Below are 21,639 nucleotides of genomic sequence, written 5' to 3'. Positions count from 1 at the left end.
TGCTGCCCGGGGGTTTCTTGCCATGTGCGCGGCAGCACACGACCATTCCTGAGTGAAGGAGTGGAATATCTGCCAGTTTGAACTGAGGTAACGGAATGTGAGGCAACTGGCAGTCAGAACAGAGTTCTTTTCAGATGGGGTGGGGGAGTAGAACTCCTTAGCATCAGAGCGTGTTAATTACTGTATAAGAATTAAGAAAGATCGGATGGTCATTTTGAAAAATCCTTTCTAGCGAGCACCTAGAAGCGAAGAGGACATACGTGCCAAATCTCAAATTTGTAGGCTTTACGGTTCTGGAGATTTTGTGATGACTGAGTGGTATTTGACTTAGATAGATAGATAGATAGATAGATAGATAGATAGATAGATAGATAGATAGATATAGATATAGATATAGATATAGATATAGATATAGATATAGATATAGATATAGATATAGATATAGATATAGATATAGATATAGATATAGATTAGATAGATATAGATATGTAACTGTAACCTCTGTTAAAGACTATGCACCATATTTTTAAGTAGGTCTTTCTCCTAGTTAAAACTTGGTAGATGCACAGAACTAGCCCTTGTGATGGGAAACTGAAATTTCTGATTTGTAAGTAAGTGACGTAGATACTAGATTTACCTGGCGTGACATCAATGCAGAGGTGAAACTCAGTCCAGCTACTGGATGTGTTGATGGAAACATTTGAAGAGATGTGAAACCAAGTGGCAGGTTTTGTTGCACATAAAAGCCATCAAGGTAGGGTTTAATGGTTGATGGGGGTTAATAGTTCATACTTTGGCTAAGAAAATATCATCAACGGCCCAGCCATCATGGATAAATCTCCTCGGATAACTCCTAAATGGCAACCTAAATCTTCCTCTCAAAGAATTTAAAATTAAAAATTTAATGTAGTTTCGAGGAAAGACCTATTTTTGCACCCATTTGTTAGAAGACCAGAATATAATAAAACAACAGCCCTTAGACTTATGTACCCACTTCACAGTGCTTTACAGCCCTCTCTAAGCAATTTACAGAGTCGGTCTATTGCCCCCCCAAATCTGGGTCCTCATTTTACCCTCCTCGAAAGGATGGAAGGCTGAGTCAACCTTGAGCCTAGTGAGATTTGAACTACCAAATTGCAGGTAGCAGGCAGTCATCAGAAGGAGCCTGCAGTACTGCACTCTAGCCACTGCGCCACTGTGGCTCATCATCTTAATGGTAGGGTTGGCCCTGAGCACAAGGGAATTGAAGAGAACTTCCTCCCCTCCCCAGTTTGATATAGATTTTGACACTTAATGAAATCAGCAATGCTATCCTTGTGGATCAGTGGTTGTGCTCCTCGTCCTTCTCTCAGAATGCATGTAATTTTCCTAAAGAGGCATGGCTTATCAGACAAAGAGGTGAACACGACCTCTTCTCTTTCTGAGCAAAATCCAGAAATCTCCCAAAGGAGGCTTTTTGCTGGCATAGAAAAAGAACATCACAGAGTTTTAAAATGCAGAGTTGCCCCAACGTTCCAATATCTCAGGGGTTGCCACAAAGAAGAGGGAGTCAAGCTATTCTCCAAAGCACCTGAGGGTAGAACAAGAAGCAATGGGTGGAAACTAATTAAGGAGAGAAGCAACCTAGAACTAAGGAGAAATTTCCTGACAGTGCGAATAATTAATCAGTGGAACAGCTTGCCTCCAGAAGTTGTGAATGCTCCAACACGGATAGTTTTTAAAAAGAGTTTGGATAAAAATCATTTGTCTGAAATGATATAGGGTTTCCTGCTTAAGCAGGGGGTTGGACTAGAACAGTGTTTTTCAACCTTTTTGTGCAAAGGCACACTTTTTTCATGAAAAAAATCACGAGGCACACCACCATTAGAAAATGTTAAAATTTTTTAACTCTGTGCCTATATTGACTTTAGAATTTAGAATTTAGAATTTATTTGTTATTTATAGGCCGCCCTTTTCCCTGAGGGGACTCAGGGCGGCTTACAGTTCATGGGAAGGGGGGTGCAAGATAAAACATAAGACAGTGCGTAAATAAAAAATAAAACAATAAAACACAACTTTCATTCAGCATTCAGGTGGGGCGGATTAGAATCTTATCCCCAGGCCTGACGGGATAGCCAGTTCTTAAGGGCTGTGCGGAAGGTCTGGACGGTGGTGAGGGTGCGAATGTCCATGGGGAGATCGTTCCAAAGGGTCGGAGCTGCTACTGAGAAGGCTCTCCTCCGCGTAGTCGCCAGTCGGCACTAACTGGCGGATGGAACTCGGAGGAGGCCTAATCTGTGCGATCTGATCGGTCGAAGGGAGGTAATCGGCAGGAGGCGGTCTCTCAAGTACTCAGATCCACTACCATGGAGAGATTTATGGATGGTAAGTAGCACCTTGAAGCGCACCCGGAGATCAACAGGTAGCCAGCGCAGCTCGCTGAGCATAGGTGTTATGTGGGCGAACCGCGGTGCGCCCACAATCACTCGCGCGGCCGCATTCTGGACCAGCTGAAGTCGCCGGATGCTCTTCAAGGGCAGCCCCATGTAGAGCACATTGCAGTATTCCAGCCTGGAGATCACAAGGGTTCGAGTGACTGTTGTGAGGGCCTCCCGGTTCAGGTAGGGTCGCAACTGGCGCACCAGGCGAACCTGGGCAAACGCCCCCCTGGTCACAGCTGACAAATGATGGTCAAGAGTCAGCTGTGGGTCCAGGAGGACTCCCAAGTTGCGAACCCTATCTGAGGGGTGTAAAATTTGACCCCCCAGCCTGAGCGATGGAACACTGGCCAAATTATTGGGAGGGAAACACAACAGCCACTCGGTCTTGTCCGGGTTGAGTACCAGTTTGTTAGCTCTCATCCAGTTCTTAACGGCCTCAAGACCCCGGTTGACTATATATAAAGTAATTTTCCCACGGCACACCTTACACTATGTCACGGCACACTAGTGTGCCGCGGCACAGTGGTTGAAAAGGTGAGCCAAGGTGGCGCAGTGGTTAAATGCAGCACTGCAGGCTACTGCTAGATCAGCAGGTCAGCGGTTCAAATCTCACCGGCTCAGGGTTGACTCAGCCTTCCATCCTTCCGAGGTGGGTAAAATGAGGACCCAGATTGTTGGGGGCAATATGCTGACTCTCTGTAAACCGCTTAGAGAGGCCTGAAAGGCCTATGAAGCGGTATATAAGTCTACTGCTATTGCTATTGCTATTGAAAAACACTGGACTAGAAGACCTCCAAGGTCCTTTCCAACTCTGTTAGTCTAGTTATCCATACAACTTGCCATTAATGAATCTCATTATATTCACTGACGTTACTGGAAGTGTCAAAAATTGTTTTTGCTCATTATGAGTCATGCAAGGCAATGGTTAAGTGAGCCATACCTGATTCTATGACCAGTTTTGGCATACAAAAGAATTGTTAAGCAAATCGCTGCAGTTGTTAAGCGTATCACCTGGTTGTTGAGTGAATCCAGCTCCCCCCCGCCAATTGATTTTGCTTCTTAGAAGGCTGGGTAAGTCACAAGTGGTGATCACGTGACCTCAGGATTCTGCAACCATCCTAAACACAAGCTGGTTGCCAAGCACCCAAATTATGACCGTAGGCCATAGGGATTCTGATCATCTCACAATCAGGAGGCTGTGAGTTCGATCCCAGGTAGTGACAGTTATTTCTCTCTCTGGGCGCAGTGAAGTAAGTATCAGCTGTGAACTCTGAGTTGGCAACAGGAAGGGCATCTGGCCAGTAAAACACTGCATTCAGTTGTTCCAACGCCACCCCAGGCAAGGGATTACAGGGTCATTAAAAGACAAAAAAAAACCCCAACCCATGGGATTCTGTGAGGTATGAGAATTGATTGTAAATAACTGTTTTTTATAGTACTGTTGTAACTTTGAAGGATTGCGAGATGAATGGCTGCACCTGCCTGCATATATTTTAATCCTTCTAAACCACTTTTCTCCCAGTAAGCTCATTCCGCAGTAAGCAGGGATGGTGGTTTTATTTATTTATTTTCTTTAGATACATCATTCCCACGCATCCAATTTCTTATTTCATGATGTAATTTGGAGGAGGGAATCACCCGGTGTCATGATTTCCATCCTGATTCTGCTGCCATTATGTATAAGAAAGGGTTAAAGTGGAAAACCAGAGCTGCTTCCTCTGGAACTATCCATGTTAAATTACCCACCAATGGTTCAGGAAATATTTATGCCTTTAAGTCTTGGTCAATAGATAGATAAAGGGATGGGTGGTCTGTAGATTCTTGTCTGTTGTTCATTTCTTTCTTTCTCTGCTCCCCCCTGCCTTTCCTACTTTTGCTAGTCCACTGTTTTTATGACCAATAAAGAAACACCAAGTGGCATTTTTATGCCATCTGAACTGAATGGGCTGTGCGCTTATCCTGATCTGGAAATCAGGATTGATTGTGTTGGGAAAAATGTCCATCTCGGTTCAATTCCAAGTAGGGAAAAAGACACTGGAAACATGGTGGCTGCTTGGAAAGATGGTTTTAATAGTGGACCGTGGATCCACATGGTTTGAGGAGAGATGCTGAGAGTATCTGAGTTTTATATCTTCTTTGGGCTTTTGAATTTGAGCTTGTATTCTGATTGGTTGTCAGACTCCCATAAGGCCATGCAGGGGCAACTCTGTAGGCTGTCCCAAGTCCCAAGTTTGGTTGACTCTTGCTGGGAGATGATGTAACGAAAGGGCTTTGGGATTCCTATTATGGCTCTGCCTGAAGGAGGTAGATCTTTGTTATGTAGAATAGACCCATTGACAAAGGTGGAGGGCTGAATTTCTGCTTCCCTTTTAGGGGAAATATTCTACCCTTTTAATATTTCCTAAAATATCTCATTTTCCTAGGAGTGGGGTGGGTGCTAACTTCCCACAATTGGAAGTAACTTTGCTGGGTGCAAAGTTAAACTGGAAATGACTATAATCGATACAATTAAAATCTCCCTTGAGACTTTTATGAATATGTCCATTCAATTTTAATGGCAATAATGTGGAAGTGGTTTGCATTTCTTCTGAGATGCTTTTTGAGCTTGCCTTCAATCTTTTGAATTATCTGGTGTCTCCCAACCAAGAACTAGCCAGGACAGGCCCTGTTTAGCTTCCCTTAAATAGTTTTGTTTAGCTTCCGAATGATCCAATTTGATTTCCTGTTGCTAAAGTCTCCTGGCTTCCTTTCAGTCTCTCCCCCCTCCCCCCAATGGGACTTTGGTCTCATCCAATAATTCTCTCTTCTTCTACTATGGGTGCCAGCAATGGGAAGAAGTGATTTATCTCCCAGGGCTTAAGAGGAGATTCAGCTGTTCAGAGTGCTTGGAAATAAATAACACTCCAGGAGCTGCTGCAGATTAGCCAGCCATAATTTTCCGTAAGCTGAGCTCCACTTCACTCTCATTAGTTTTCTTCCTCCAGCAGCTGGAATTTAAAGTGTATTTTGCACATTTCCACCTTTTTTTTTTTTTTAAAAAAAGGAATATTGCTTTGAATTTTTGGAAGTTAAAACCCACCCCCGCTCCTAGAAAAATGAAATATTTTAGGAAATATTTTTTAAAAAGCAGAATATTTCCCCTAAAAAAGAGAAGTAGAAACTCAAGAGAGGCAGAAGCACAGCCGCCCTTCATCTTTGTTAATGGGCCATGAAAAGCCTGAGACAGTCTATTCTACATAACAAAGGTAGGATTAACCTCCCACCATTTCACCACATGGCACCTGGGAAGAAGCAATGCTCAACCAAACTTGGACTCAAAACACAGCCTGCAGAGTTGTCCCTGCATGGCCCCATGGGAGTCTGACAATTAATCAGAATACACGCTTAAATTCAAAGCCCACAAAACCAGGGATTTACAGCATCTCACCCCTTTTCTTCTTCACCTTGAAGCATCTTGAAGCATGTGATCCCCCTTTTATGTTCAGGCTCAATAGCAGTTAGAGCAATAGCAGTTAGACTTATATACCGCTTCATAGGGCTTTCAGCCCTCTCTAAGCGGTTTACAGAGTCGGCATATTGCCCCCACAATCTGGGTCCTCATTTTACCCACCTCGGAAGGATGGAAGGCTGAGTCAACCCTGAGCCGGTGAGATTTGAACCGCTGAGCTGCAGAACTAGCAGTCAGCTGAAGTGGCTGCAGTACTGCACCCTAACCACTGCACCACCTCGGCTCAAGCCATGTGATCCTGTCTACCATTTAACCATCTTTCCAAACAGTCAACATGTTTCCAGTGTCTTTTTCCCCACTTGGAACTGAACCCAGAAGGACATTTCTTCTAACAGAACGATGCTAGTGGGTAGAATACTTGAATGAGGTCTAAAAAAATATTGGCATATTAAAGTTGGATGTTGAGGTTGATTTACTCCATTGTTTTTTAACCTAGTTTGTAAAGAGATGGTCTGGGGAAGGCTTCTGAAACCACAGCTTCTTTTCCAGGCCTGTTAATTGACAACGAGCTGTTGGAAGAAATGTCCTTCTGGGTCCAAGTGGGGAGAAAGACACTGGAAACATGGAGGCTGCTTGGAAAGATGGTTTTTAATGGCGGACAGGACCACATGATTTGAGGTGGGGGAAAAGGGAAGAGATGCTGAGACTGCCCTAGTTTTATTCCCTCTCTGGGCTTTTGAATTTGAGCTTGTATTCTGATTGGTTGTCAGACTCCCATGGGACCATGCAGGGGCAATTCTGTAGGCTGTCCTAAGTCCCAGGCTTGGTTGAGCCTTGCTGGGTGATGCAATCTTCCCAGGTGGCGAGATGGGTAGAGGGCTAATCCTCTCATGTCCTGAGGGCCATGTCTTAATCCCATCACCCTGGAGCTGAAGGAGGTGGGCAGGGAGCTGCTTTGTCTTTAAAACACGTTTCTCCTTTTCTCTTCCAGGGAAACATAATATTTTGCCTTTTTAATATTTCCTAGAATATTTCATTCTTCTAGGAGAGGGGTGGGTACTAACTTTCTGCAGAGCCCAAGAAGTGGAAGAGAAGACTGAGTAAATCTATAGGGATGGAATATCCTGTTGCTGTTGCTCAACTGAGCAATTTTGCTCTTGGCTTCCTCTCTGGAAACCCTGAGCTGGAGACTTCCTTTCATGATATGAGGATGTGCTTCTGTATTTTGTTGTAAGATTCCCTTGATGTATTTATTCTTTTTTTTAAAAGGAATATGCAGACATGTAAGAGGGGAAATTCTGAACTGAATTCTTGGATGTTTAAGCCAAGACGGTTCTAATGCTAGAAGTATTTATTCTGACATTTATTTATTTATTTAAAATGTACATCTTTTGGGGGCAAAGGTTTAATTTGCCTATAACTGTTGTGGTCTGCCAGTGGCCAACGGAGCTGGCAGCAGATTCAGACAGTGAGGAGGTTGGGGAGGAACATGGGCCAGTCCTGAAGTCTGGGGAAGGCTCTGATGAGGGCTCTGTGTCAGAGGCAGAGAGGGGGCCAGGGCCGTATGCCAGTTATCAGCTGCTTTCAGAGTCAGACATCAGTGAGACAGACAGACAGCTGGGGCTTGTTCCCGGTGCGCGCATACGCAGAGTTGCCAGACAAAACAGCTAAAGAATAGGGGTCGACTTGGGAGTAAGACCACAGGTGGAGGATGAATGGCCCCTCCCAGAGGAAATAAAAGAGGAGCGAAAGGGGAGTGGAGTTTGCAGGAGACAGTTAGTTCGCTTAATAGGTTCGTGACTCTCCGAGACTCCTAGCCAAGTTCTGCAGATATCGGCCTGGCAGCTCTCCAAGACAGATGAGGTCTGCGACTGTAAATCCTCCCTTGAAAGACTTTGTTGGATGTGAATGAGCAGAATTCACTATAAATTAATAAAAGGGTTTTTTGTCGTGACAAGGAGTTTGCTTCATGCTCTTGGGAAGCCTGAGTCAGAACAATAACCAGATCTTCAACCCCTTATGTATCGTAGATGGAAGCAGATGAGCATTTACAAGAGACAGTTTAATAGCTCCCTGCAAGAGCTGTTGTATTTGTCCTGCAACCTAAGAGGGTTGACTTGTGTTCATAACTCTTTGGAAAATCTCCCTTATTTATCAAGCGTCTGCTCTGTTTTTTTCTAAACCCCTCAGGGTTTGATTATCCTCTGTAGACTAAGATTTGCTTCCCTCTTAACTTTCGGTTTCTTATTTTTGTCTATTTTGGTTTAGGTCTGATGCCGAAGCTGGTCAGAGCCCTCAATATGGGTTTGAACCTTTGCCCCAGAAGATCTGCCTTATCTGTGGTGATGAAGCTTCTGGGTGCCACTATGGCGTCCTCACCTGTGGAAGCTGCAAAGTCTTCTTCAAAAGAGCAATGGAAGGTATTCTTACAGTGTTTTCTTCTGGTTTGTCTTAATTTTAAACTGATATTTGTTGGGAGACAATGGTATGCCAACAGCATTTCAGCAAGAGAGAGAGAGAGTGTGTGTGTGTGTCTGGATATATATGTATGTGTCTGGGTGGGTGTGAATTTCTTAAAGGAGTAGAAATTGCTTATGTGGATGAAGAGGGAGAAGGAGAGGGAAGGGAGGGGGAGGAGAATTTGGAGGGGGAGGGGGGTTGGAGATTGTTTTTATAATATGACCCTGGGCATATAACCCATCATGTTCAAGTAGAACAGGGATCCTCAAACTACAGCCTGGGAGCCAGATATGGCCAGCTGAAGCCATTAATCTAGCCTGCAAGGGACCTCAGAGCTCCCCACTTACATCTCTGGAGCTAAGCAGCCGCCATGAGAAAAGGTTGGCGAAACAGCTCAGTTCAAATTGGATCTGACCAAGAAGGAGGCTCAGTAGAAGCACCTCACTGAGGACTACAAGCAAAGGCTTTCCAAGCAGAGGAAAGGCCTGCAAGAGTGCAAGGCCAGGGACTAGCACCTGGAGGCTCAGTGAGCTGAGATGGTCAGCCAGTTCCAGGCCATGATGCAGTCCCACTGGAACGAGGCCCTCCGGCTCTTTGCCACCAGCGGCACTTCCCTCCAGCCTTCGCCCAAAGCTCTGCAGCAGGGGGCTGAAGGAGACCCCAAGTCAGAATTTCTGACCCCCCCCTACGACCCACACAAAAAGACCCCGAAGGGGGAGACTCTCTGCAGAAACAAAACCATTCATTGCACGTAGTTTGAGGACACCTGATTTAGTGCAATATAAAAAATGCAAATAATTTTTCTGTGGACCACCAACATTTTTTCACGGATCACCAATGGATTACTGGTGATCCGCAGACCAAACAGTTGGTTATTGCTGCTGTAAAGCACTGTGAAGCGGTATATAAGTCTAAGTGCTATTGCTGTTATACTGTACATAGCAAGGTTAAGAATAGGATTTTTTTAAATACTTCCACTCAAAACTTCACAAAATCTCTTTAGGCTACATTCAAGAACACTATCTTTAATTAAAGATGACATGTGCCGTATTGAAGAGGCAATGCTTAATTATTTAATTACATAATTATAAAAATATCTTTGAGAGAGAGGTAACATGTACTATACTGGAAAGGCAGTGCTCAATTCTTTACTTAATGATATCATTATTTTAAAAAACCACTTTAGGAGAGACTTATCTTTCTTTCTGTGATACACAGGAGAAAAGCTTCTTTTAAGACAATGCCTGACTTAATGCATGAATCTATTGCCTGAAAAGTAGGGAGGGGGGGAATCTTGTTTCAGAAACGCTGCTTTTCCCCAGCTGTAAATTTTATTTGACACCTTGTTGAGTACAGTTTTCCAACGTGTACCAAATATCCATTCGGTAGCTGGCTGGCGGTATCGTCCTTCCACCGACGGCTGTGAAAGAATTGGTCTGGATTGCAGTAACTGAACATATTTAGCATGCAGAAAGTCAAAGGTCACTGACAAGAGCTGGGCGACACATGATACGAAAGATTTCGCTCCAAGAAAAAAAACTGTGCCGTCCCATTTGTTTCCTTTTTCTATAGCAGAGTTGATTTTCAACTGTTTTTAGGCATAATAGAAGATTGCGCTGAGGGTTATTTCAACTCCCTTTAAAAAGTTTATCCCTTCCCCAGCTGTCTGTCTGTCTGTCTGTCTGTCTGTCTGTCTCTCTGTCTCTCTGTCTATCTATCATCTATCTATCTATCATCTATCTATCTATCTATCTATCTATCTATCTATCTATCTATCTATCTATCTATCTATCTATCTATTTCACCTCTACGACAAGTGTGCACCCCTCAAACTAAGATTTGGATTATTTATTATTTTACATGATTTTTGTTTCCCGAGACATGGGACAGAAGCAAGCATTCCTCCTCCATGGCTCACTCCAGATTATTAAAATTTGTACCTAAACAGATCTGTGTGGCTAGAGTTACATTTTACATTCCAGGCATTTTGATAGAAATCAGCGCAGCTTACTGAATGAGGGTGTGAAAAAAAACCCTCCTAGCTTCAGAGGGATTGTGCTGAAGCTTCCTTTTCTGACCTAGGCTTCCCAAGAGCACGAAGCAGACTCCTCGTCCTGATAAAAGCTCTTTTATTTTGGTTAAAGGGCATTCCTCTCCAGCAAAGTCCTGGCAAACAGTCTTTCATGAGATTTCACAACTACAGACCTTTATCAGGCTTGGAGAGTTGCCAGGCCGATATCTTCCAAATGCCATGCTGTAGCAGACAATACTTGGCAAGAAGTCAGGAACAGATCTTCACCCTAAGGAATTGAACTAATTGACTCCTGCAAACTCCCTTCCCCTTTCCCTCCTCTTTTATTCCCTATGAGAGGGGCCATTCACCATCCACCTGTGGCTTTACTCCTCAGTTGGTCCTTGTTCCTTAGCCGTTCCTTTCTCCTGGCATCTCTGCACATGCACACACTGAGAACAGGCTCCAGCTGTTCTTCTGCCCCATTGATCTCCGACTCCGAAGGCAGCTGATAACTGGCATACGGCTCTAGCCCCCTCTCTGCCTCTGGCACAGAGCCCTCATCAGAGCCTTCCCCAGACTCCAGGACTGGCCCATCTTCCTCCCAAATCTCCTTACCGTCCGAATCTTCTGCCAGCTCTGCTGGCCGCTGGTGGGTCACAAACGCTGTGTGGCTAGAGTTACATTTTACATTCCCAGTCATTTCAGTAGGAATCGATGCAACTATGAGTATGTATGAGTGTTGTGAAAAAACCTACTCGCTTCAGAAGGATTGTGACGGTTTCCTAACAATATATGTGTTTCTTTCTGATGCTAAAGGAGAGCAATCGGAATGAAAGGTAGAGATTGTAATGCTGGGGACTTACTTCTGTGGGAAAATGCTTTGTGGAATATCATGAGTCTTTCTGAATAAATATACTTTTGTGCTTTTAAATATAGCACGCAAAAATACTTTTAGATTTTAGCCCATAAATGTACATGCTCTACTACTTTTTTTTAAAGATGCCACAAATTTCTCTGTTGTCCTAATGGAAGTAATCATACTATAATACTACTAGGCAATGATTTGTTTAGTGACTGTTTGAAGTTACAATGGCACAGAAACAAGTGGTTGAAGTTACAATGGCACAGAAACAAGTTTGAAGTTACAACGGCACAGAAACAAGGTGGTTTTTTCCACACATACTATCGTAATCACAAATTTATATCCTAAATATCTGACTATTTATGATGAATTGCAGTGTCCTGGGCTTCATGTGATCATCTTTTTTACAACCCTCAGATAATGTCAATGGGCTTAACAACCATGATTCACTTAACAATATGCTCTACTAACTTCACAACTGCAATGTTTACCAGGGTTGGTGAGATCCTACCGGTTTTACAACCGGTTTGCTGAGCGCGCGTGCACAGTTTAGAGAATATTTACCTTCCAGATTGTTGCTTGGGAAGGAAGACAGCTGAGGTGCAGCAACCACTTTGCCGCGCAACCCAGCTGGGAAAGATAAAGGTAGGTAAAGCATAGGAGCGGGCGCGTGGGCCCACAAGCTAGTGGGAGTGAACCGATTCGCTCCCAGCTGATCTTCGAAGCTACCAGTTCATCTAGTACAGTGTTTCTCAACCTTGGCGACTTCAAGTCCTGTGGACTTCAACTCCCAGAATTCCCCAGCCAGCGAGAGCAAACAAACAAACAAACAAACAAACAACACACACTTTAATGAACTGCAAACTTACTGGGTTTTTTTTAAACCAAAAACAATGCTTATCAGTTTTGAAAGCCAGAAAGTTGGTTGTTTTTCAATAAAACTTCATCAAGATAACAAGGGCTGATTGCATTGCTTGATACACTAAAGTACAGTTAATTAAACTGTATGCAGGGGTGATGGGTTCATTATTCTCTATCTCTCATTATTTGGATGAGAGCTCTCACACGTTTCAAGTGGCTTTGACTTGTATCTTGAGCAAGCCATGGTTTTCCACACTCTTGGTCAAACTAGCAACTTCCCAGAATTCTACCCATGGGTCAAGCTGGGTGTGAATTTTTGAAGATGAATCCTAGAAGATCTGGAAGATATCAGCTGGGCAAAAGCTGTTTTTAGCATACCCTTTGATGACTTCGATTATGTTGATATTGATAGTATACACATACACTATGTAGTATACACTATGTGTTGTTGGTGTTTTTTTTTTGCATTTTTTGACTGCACAAGATTGAAAATGAAGGTGGATCCTTGCTGACTTTGTTCCTTAAGGCTACCTTTTGATTTGTGGCACAATTAAGTGCTGGTCTGCAGCAGCTTAGCTTGTACATTACTTTTAAACAGCTTTCCTCTGGTGCCATTTTTGTGCCCCATAAATACAAGGCAGGTAGGACTGCCTTAATTGCAAGTGTCCAATTTATTTAACGTCAGTATTTTCTTTTTAATAAATGTCATGCAATAATGGATAAAGTGTGCCTTTCCTCAAAGAAATGAGCAGCATCAATCCTGCTGTTAATTCTCGGGTCAAAACACAATCATCGGGGTAAGAGAGTGAGGTGAAAGTCATAAAGGAGGTAGAAATGGCTAAGAGTACCAGCTGTCTGAATGAAGGAGCAAATAAATGAATTTAACACATTGGCTACAGAGGAGCTGATAACAGGGAGATTATTTCTCTTCTCAAATTGGAAGACGGTGAAGCTAAAAGTCTATGGAGATTCTCAGTCATCCAGGTCATGGTTGGCTCAACGGAAGTTTTTCAAGAGGCAAACAGACTTTCTTCTTTTTCTTTGAAGAAGTTTTGCTTCTCATCCATCAATGCTTCTCATCAACTCTGAAGAAGCTTCTTGAATGAGAAGCAAAACTCTTCAAAGACAAACAAGAAAGTCCAATTGCCTCCTGAAAAAGCACTTTTGGGAGAAGGTAAAAGTGAAGGTTCCACTTGCACATATGTGCTAATCGCTCCTGACTCTAGGGGGCGGTGCTCATCTCCGTTTCAAAGCAGAAGAGCCAGTGCTGTCCGAAGACGTCTCCGTGGTCATGTGGCCGGCATGACTAAATGCCCAAGGCACACGGAATGCTGTTACCTTCCCACCAAACGTGGTTCCTATTTTTCTACTTGCATTTCTACGTTCTTTCAAACTGCTAGGTTGGCAGAAACTGGGAGAAGTAACAAGAGCTCACTCCATTATGGGTCACTAGGGATTCGAACCGCCGAACTGCTGACCTTTCTGATTGACAAGCTCAGCGTCTCAGCCACTGAGCCACCACCTCCCTAGTCCTCGACTTACAACAGTTCATTTAGTGACTGTTCAAAGTTACAACAGCACTGAAAAAATGTGACTTTTGACCGTTTTCCCCAGTTGCAATCTTTGCAGCATCTCCCTGGTCAAAAATTCAGATGCTTGGGAACTGGTTCATATTTATGACCGTTGCTCTCCTGCTTGGGTGGGTGGGTGGGGTTGACTAGATGTCCTACAAGGTCCCTTCTAACTCTGTTAATCTGTTAAAAAAAATGGTTCTGCAACCTTCTGACAAGCAAAGTCGCTTCACAACTGGGTTACAAATTTTATCAACTGCAGCGACTCACCTAACAACTGCGGCAAGAAAAGTCGTAAAATGGAGCAAGACTCACTTAAGACATTTCTCAGTTAACAACATAAATTTTGGGATCCATCGTGGGTCACACAGTTGAGGACTATCTGTACTACTCACCAGGTCTGATCCTGTGTAACTTTTTCAAGCTCAGATATTGAAGGCCTCTTCATTTTTGGTTTCCAGGAGTGAGGCATTGGAGATTGACAGCTCTCGTACCAAAATCCTTGAAACCACTATTCAAATACAGACAAGCTTTATATTTTATTTGCATTGTTTGTGGAGGAAATAACTTGTAATGAAATAACTGAAAGGATGGTATTGCACCTGTTCACATAAGGTCTGTAATATTGTTATTCTGAATTATAACTCTCATTCAGGATTTCGGTTTTTTTTTTTGGCATGCTAGTGACTGAAAACTTTGAGATCTGTAGCAGTAGTGCCTCTGGCAAATATCAGGTAGAAAATGCCTATTTAAGCAAGCAAACACTATTAGGTATCCTAAATGTGTTTGTAGGTTGTTTGGTTGTCACAAATATTTATGCCACAATGAGTTGGAATTAAATTAAAAAAACTAAGTGAGCTACCGGACAAGGAGAGAGCAGACATACTGCTATATAATTAGATTTATATCATATTAAACTTTGAAATAATTTACTGGGTGTAAGCATTCAACGCAGCTCAAGCTATACTAGGGCTGTCTTAATGCATGGGCCTGATGGGAACTTGCCCAGTGGGCCCCACGAGCATAGGGGCCCCATACTAATCTATGCATGTTAACCTTCAATGCACCTTGTGTCATATAAATACAGCAACATATTTATTACATTTTACTGCATTTTTAAATTATTACTAACATGAAAAAATATATCTTTAATTTTATCGACCATTTACATTTTTATTCCTGTGAGTAGTTGTCATAGGGGCCCCAGTACATTGCTTTGCCCGGGGCCCTTAATGCTGTTAAGACTGCCCTGCTAGACAGTCAATCAGAAGTTATTGTTTCATCAGTACTAGACACCTTGAGGCCACAAGTATTAACAGAAACTTGAACTATGCCAGCAGATTAAAAGATTATCCTTAAAGGCTTTTCTTTCACTTCCCAGCACCTACAACAAGAAGGCAGCCAATTCATGCTGGCTGGGGAATTATGGGAGTTGAAAATCACACCTCTAAAAATTGCTGAGGTTGGGAAACGTTGCTTTAGCCGATTTACAATACAAGCTTGCCAATTAAGACTCATTTATACACACACACATATGTGTGTGTGTGTGTGTGTGTGTGTGTGTTGCATTTGTGCTGATAAATAAATAAAGGGAGACTAGCATAGATCTATTTCAAGATATTTAGCTCTCATCAGCTAGCCATACCCTTACTGGGATTTGGGCATACTAGGGGTTGTGACACTAAATAAATAAATACATACATACATACACACACACACACACACACACACACACACACACACGTGGTGGTTTCGGGTGGTAGGCCCTGGTACGGGCATACCGGTGGCAGCTGGGAGCAGCTGTCACCGTACCAAAACGGTGTTTCCATTGGGCCCACTGGCCTGCCCTCGTTTCTTACCTCTTTTTAAGCCAGCGGGCCATTTGCATACGCATGCACAGCATACGGCGCCTGTGCGATGCTCCGCCGAGCAGCTGGAGCATCCAGGGTGATGGGTGCACCTGCATGCCCAGTGCACGTGCCCATGGTAGATGCCCGGCCCCGTTGCAGCATACCAGTTGTGACAGGATCTGGAACCCATCACTTTTTATGAGCCGAGGTGGCACAGTGGTTAAATGCAGCACTGCAGGCTACTTCAGCTGACTGCTAGGTCTGCAGTTTGGCTGTTCAAATCTCACCGGCTCAGGGTTGACTCAGCCTTCCATCCTTCCGAGGTGGGTAAAATGAGGACCCGGATTGTTGTTGGAGGCAATATGCTGACTCTGTAAACCGCTTAGAGAGGGCTGAAAGCCCTATGAAGCGGTATATAAGTCTACCTGCTATTGCTATTGCTATTGCTACTTAGATAGATAGATGATAGATGATAGATAGATAGATAGATAGATGATAGATGATAGATAGATAGATAGATAGATAGATAGATAGATAGATAGATACACTATATTGCCAAAAGTATTCGCTCACCTGCCTTTATTTGCATATGAACTTACTGTAAGTGACATCCCATTCCTAATCCATAGGATTCAATATGACGTTGGTCCACCCTTTGCAGCTATAACAGCTTCAACGCTTTGGGGAAGGCTGTCCACAAGGTTTAGGAGTGTGTTTATGGGAATTTTTGACCATTCTTTCAGAAGCGCATTTGTGAGGTCACACACTGATGTTGGACGAGTTTACGTGGCCTACCACTTCGTGGCTGAGTTGCTGTCGTTCCCAAACACTTCCACGTTCTTATAATACAGCTGACAGTTGATTGTGGAATATTTAGCAGCGAGGAACTTTCACAACTGGATTTGTTGCACAGGTGGCATCCTATCACAGTTCCACGCTGGGATTCACTGAGATCCTGAGAGCCACCCATTCTTTCCCAAATGTTTGTAAAAACAGTCTGCATGCCTAGATACTTGATTTTATATACCTGTGGCCATGGAAGTGATTGGAGCACCTGATTCTGATTATTTGGATGGGTGAGCGAATGCCTTTGGCAAAATAGTGTAGATAGATAGATAGAGAGGGCGAGCATGCTTACTCTTGGATCTGAAGCATGCTTACTCTTGATCTGTAAAAAAAGGACTGTATTACAGAATTGGAATCAAATTTTATTTAATCAGTTAATTGTCTAAGATCAGGACCAGCTACGTCAAAATGAACCAGCTGCCTCAGGGGACACAATTTTTAGATGCCGTGAAAGGAAGCCAGTTGATCTGTTAATGTTTTATGTTTATTACTAGGGTTTTCCCCCCGCTCATGTCCCAAAATATCACTTGGCTGACTTGGGATATTATATATTTTGATCTGGGGATCTGCAGGGGGAACCACAAGAGGTGGCTAAGTACTGCAAACCGCACAATATGTTGATCTGATCCTGATCGTGACCAAACCTTTACTTTCCCCTAATGAAAAATAGAAATTAATTCAGGCTCTGGACTGGAATAACGAATATGCCAACACACACAAGCCAAAAACATTCCAGACAAAAAAAAGAACATAGGTTTAAAGCAAAAGCTGTACAATGTCAAAGAGTACAAATGTCAGCAAGTGTTGGTGGACAACTTCCTTTTCTCCCTATAATCAGGAATTCCTATGAACCAAATGTGGAAGCACAATGGCATCTGCGTGATCTTACAGCAATGAGGTTGGCCCTCATATCCTCCAAGCTGTAACAGGTTCAACCCTGGTGAAAGGGTTTATATGACAGATCTTTTCTCCAAAGTTGCCTATCGTGCTAGAAAAGGTGGCAGGGAAGAGAAGAGGATGACCAGAAGCAAAGAGGATGGATTCAGTTATGGTATTGATCCATTGGTGGGTTTCAAATTTTTTTAGAACCTCTTCTGTAGGTGTGGCCTGCTTTGTGGGAGTGGCTTGCCGGCCATGTGACCAGGTGGGAGTGGCTTGCCAGCCATTTGACTGGGTGGGCGTGGCCAACTTGTAAAATGTGGTGAAACTCACTTAACAACGCTCTTGCTTAGCAATCAAAATGTTGGCTCAGAAGCTCTGGCATTTGAAGCATGCAAGTCTTAAAGCTGTCAAGTTACAAGACCCTTGAACCCTAACCCTTTAGAAAAAAACCCCAGAGGTGTTCAAACTTGGCAGCTTTAAGACTTGTGGAGTTCAACTCCCAGAATTCCTCCTCTCGCTCTTCATCTTGATGATGTGCGGACGGGCGGGGGGAGGGAGCTGGAACCAGTTCTAAACAGCACTGTAGATTTGTGGAACCTCTTCTATAGAAGAGGTTAGAACTGGCAGGAACCCACTCCTGTATTGATCAGTGCACCGTCAGTGAGAAAGCCAAAAGAGAAATCTAAAGAAAGAAAATAAATGGAGAGGAAAAATAGGGAGGAGATGGAATATTTGCATTCAGTTTTGGTCGCCATGATACAAAAAAGATGTTGAGGCTCTAGAAAGAGTGCAGAGAAGAGCAACAAAGTTGATTTTAAGGGACTGGAGGCTAAAACCTATTGGAAGAATGGTTACAGGAACTGGGTATGTCTAGTTTAATGAAAAGAAGGACTAGCAGTGATCCAATATTCGAGGGGCTACCACAAGGGATGCGGTAGCTCAGTGGCTAAGATGCTGAGTTGGTAGATCAGAAGGTCAACAGTTCAGTGGTTCGAATCCCTAGCGCCGTGTAATGGAGTGCGCTCCCATTACTTAGCCCAGCTTCTGCCAACATAGCAATTCGAAAGTGGTATGTCCCCAGGGACCGTGGGTAGCCAAAGAACTGAGGCGGAGACGGGAATAAAGGCTAACAAATTTTATTCCCTGACAATTACAGGCTAACATTCAGAACCGACTTTAACCCAGGAAAATGCGCGCTGCTCGTTTGGACAGCTCCCTTTTTATACTGGAGCTGTCAAACGACCAGCCAATCAGGTATTGAGTTCTTTCCGCTTGAGTTCTTTATTTCAACGCATGCTCAGAACGTGACAGAAAGCATGTAAAAATGCAAGTAGAAAAATGGGAATCACCTTTGGTGGGAAGGAAACAGCATTCTGTGCATCTTCAGTGTTTAGTCATACCGGCCACGTAACCATGGAGATGACAGCACTGACTCTTCGGCTTTGAAACAGAGATGAGCACCGCCCCCCTAGAGCCAGAAACGCACAGCATGTATGTACGGAGGAACCTTTACCTTTACCTAACACAAGAAATTGGGGTCAACCTATTGTCCAAAACACCTGAAGGCAGGACAAGGGGCAACAGATGGAAACCAATCAAGGAGAGGACCAATCTAGAACTAAGGAGAAATTTCCTGACAGTTGACAGAACAATTAATCAGTAGTATAGGGTTTCCTGCCTATTTCCTGCAAGGTCCCGAATGAATATTATCATTCATGCATTCGGAGGAGCTGATTTGTTTTTGTTGTTTGTCTGACGTGGACCTGAATATTTGGATTTCCTTGTGAATTCACTTGTGAGGTATTCCTAAAGCCCCAGCAGGCGGGGAGGATCGTAGGCTGAGAAAGTGAGGTTAATATGAGAGGTTTTGGTACAGGTTGAGCTTGGCATTTCACCTTCTTGCCTTTTGTGAATGTTTGGCTGCACTCAAGGAGAAGCAGCAGAGACCTGTTGTGGCCCGCCAGCAGAGCTGGAAGCAGAGTCAGACAGTGAGGAGATTGGGGAGGAGCATGGGTCAGTCCTGGGGGCTGAGGAAGGCTCGGATGAGGGCTTTGCATCAGAGGCATAGATAGGGTCAAGGCTGTCTGGCAGTTCTCAGCTGCCTTCGGCTCTAGACAGCAGTGAGGCAGAGGAACAGCTGGAGCCTCTTCCCAGTGTGTTCATGTGCAGAGCTGCCAGAAGAAAAGAACAGCTAAAAAAATCAGGGTCGATTTAGGAGTAAAGCTACAAGTGGATGGAGAATGGCTCTCCCATACGAAAAAAGAAGAGCAAAAGGGGATTTTGCAGGAAACAATTCATTTGTTCGTTCGTTTGTTCGTTTCAGGAGTGTGAAGATCTGTCTGTGAATCTCAGAGACTCTGTGCCAAATCTTTCCTTGCACAGCACTGCGTTTGGAAATATATTTACATGGCAGCTTTCCAAGCTAGATAAAGTCTGTGTTCATAAATTCACCATTGAAAGACTCTATGCCAGGCCTTGCTGAATGTGAATGAGAGGAATTCACATTCGTTCAATAAAAGGGGTTTTGTTGGGACCAGGAATCTACTTTGTGCTTTTGGGGGAAGCCTAGATCAGAAGAAGACCCTGGCATGTTTCTCCCCACCCCCCCAACTCTGCCAGAAATGGGTTCTCCCAAGGCTCATCGCGCTGGTGCCACTATTTGCGTCATGATGCCGTGAGGTTCATCGCCCCATTGAGCACCTTTATCACCTGTTTTCTAATTTACCTAATTAAAATATGTAAAATTAACACATTTTATCTCGGAGGTTGATAATTTCCCAAAATTTGTAGACCAGTGTTATCAAACCACTCCACAGCATCAACATATGATTGCCCCTACAGACGTAATTGCCTTAAAGAAGATTGACCTCACAAGTAGTTTTGTATCTCGTAGTTGCATGCACAGAATGTGGAAATGAGAACTTGAATTTGAAAGTCTGCTGGACAATCACTGAGTGGATATTACATTGACGTAATGACTCAGGCTTGTTAGCTCTGTGACTCTGCATTCTGCACCAAGGCTAACTTACAAGTCATTTTCAGATACAATGCCAAATGGATAAGAGCAGGATTTTAAAAAAATAATTCAGAGCTTTTTTTAGTGATTGCTTTTCTGGGGGGAAAGTACTTTATCATATAATCTGAGACTAAATGGCATGAAATTGGAATTGAAATATATTCTAAAATTACTTGATGGAAGCTCAAATTTGTACTTTTAGTCTGAGAATATTGAGAGGACGGGGAAAAAGGAGAGCATTTAACTTTTTCCCTTGATCACTGCGGTTTCTGATTATGATTATTTTATTTGTTTCATTAATTAATATGCCATCCTAAACGTAGCACCCGTGGAGTCTTACAGTGGCAGAAATAGTCACAAAAGTTGATAAGAACTTTCCTGACAATGTGAACAATTAATTAGTGGGATGGCTTGCCTCCAACATTTGTGGGTTTTTAAGAAGAGATTGGATAGCCATTTGTCTGGAATGGTATAGGGTTTCCTGCCTGAGCAGGGGGTTGGGCTAGAAGACCTCCAAGGTCCCTTCCAACTCTGTTATTCTGTTATTGTCAGATCCTCTCCATTAGATAATTAGGAAAGAAGACCACGAGACTCCATGAGTAGAAATCAAGTGTACTTTTACTAATTATAAATGATTAAAGGCATAGCAAAGCGAAGTCTGATTATTTAGGCGCGAAAGTGATTGATATATAGAATAGCCCATTCCCCACCCCTTGGCATCACAGTTACAGTCCAATCATAATTCTCCCAAGTGTCAGGTGTGAGATAACTTCAAAAGGCATCACGAAGATGGAATGTCGGTGCCGTTAGTCCTGGTGGGAATCTCCTACGCACGCGTAGTCCGACAGGCAGCTGAACTCCAGAACCTTCCTCCAGCACAATGAGTAACCCCTCCCAAATACCATGCCCTCCCTCCCCGTTTCATGGCAGTCGAAGCAACAGCAAAGCAGAGGCTGACAGTTATTCTATTCTACATTCTGCAAAAGCCGGATCAAAGGAAGAAAAAAACAACCCATAGCAACAACAGAAAAACACCCTAGCATTAGTTACTAAATCAATTGTAGCAGATTGAGTTTGGTCAACAAAATAAATTATAAGCTATTGTCTCAAGCCACAGCGTATAGGTTCATAGAACCTAAGAATCCAAAACCTAAAGCTTGTAGTTTGTGAATCATGGAACTTGGCACTCCTTTCAATTTAGCACTAGCTTTACCCATAGAAAGTTGGTCTGGGGTGAATATATTTATTCGTTTGTTTGCTTGTTTAGTTTCTATAGCTGTCCAACTCAACCAGGTGACTTTGGGTGGCTTAAAATTCTGAAATTATAAAGCAATTAAAAAAATTAAAACAATAAAAACACCCATAAAAATAAACAGAATAACAGAGTTGGAAGGGACCATGGAGGTCTT

General features: G+C 43.2%; 1 protein-coding gene across 1 annotated transcript in view; it reads left to right on the top strand.

Moving 5' to 3' along the window:
* PGR (progesterone receptor) overlaps nucleotides 1–21,639 on the top strand; it is a 113,369-nt gene that overhangs the window by 8,605 nt on the left and 83,125 nt on the right. Inside the window, exon 2 of the mRNA XM_032220476.1 lies at nucleotides 8,137–8,288. Coding sequence (XP_032076367.1) covers nucleotides 8,137–8,288 — 152 coding nt within the window. The remainder of the gene's footprint in view (nucleotides 1–8,136; nucleotides 8,289–21,639) is intronic.

This window comes from Thamnophis elegans, chromosome 6 (assembly GCF_009769535.1).
Source record: "Thamnophis elegans isolate rThaEle1 chromosome 6, rThaEle1.pri, whole genome shotgun sequence".
Taxonomy (NCBI): domain Eukaryota; kingdom Metazoa; phylum Chordata; class Lepidosauria; order Squamata; family Colubridae; genus Thamnophis; species Thamnophis elegans.
The sequence above is the reverse complement of the archived record's forward strand: the minus strand, read 5'-3'. Positions and strand labels throughout refer to the sequence as shown.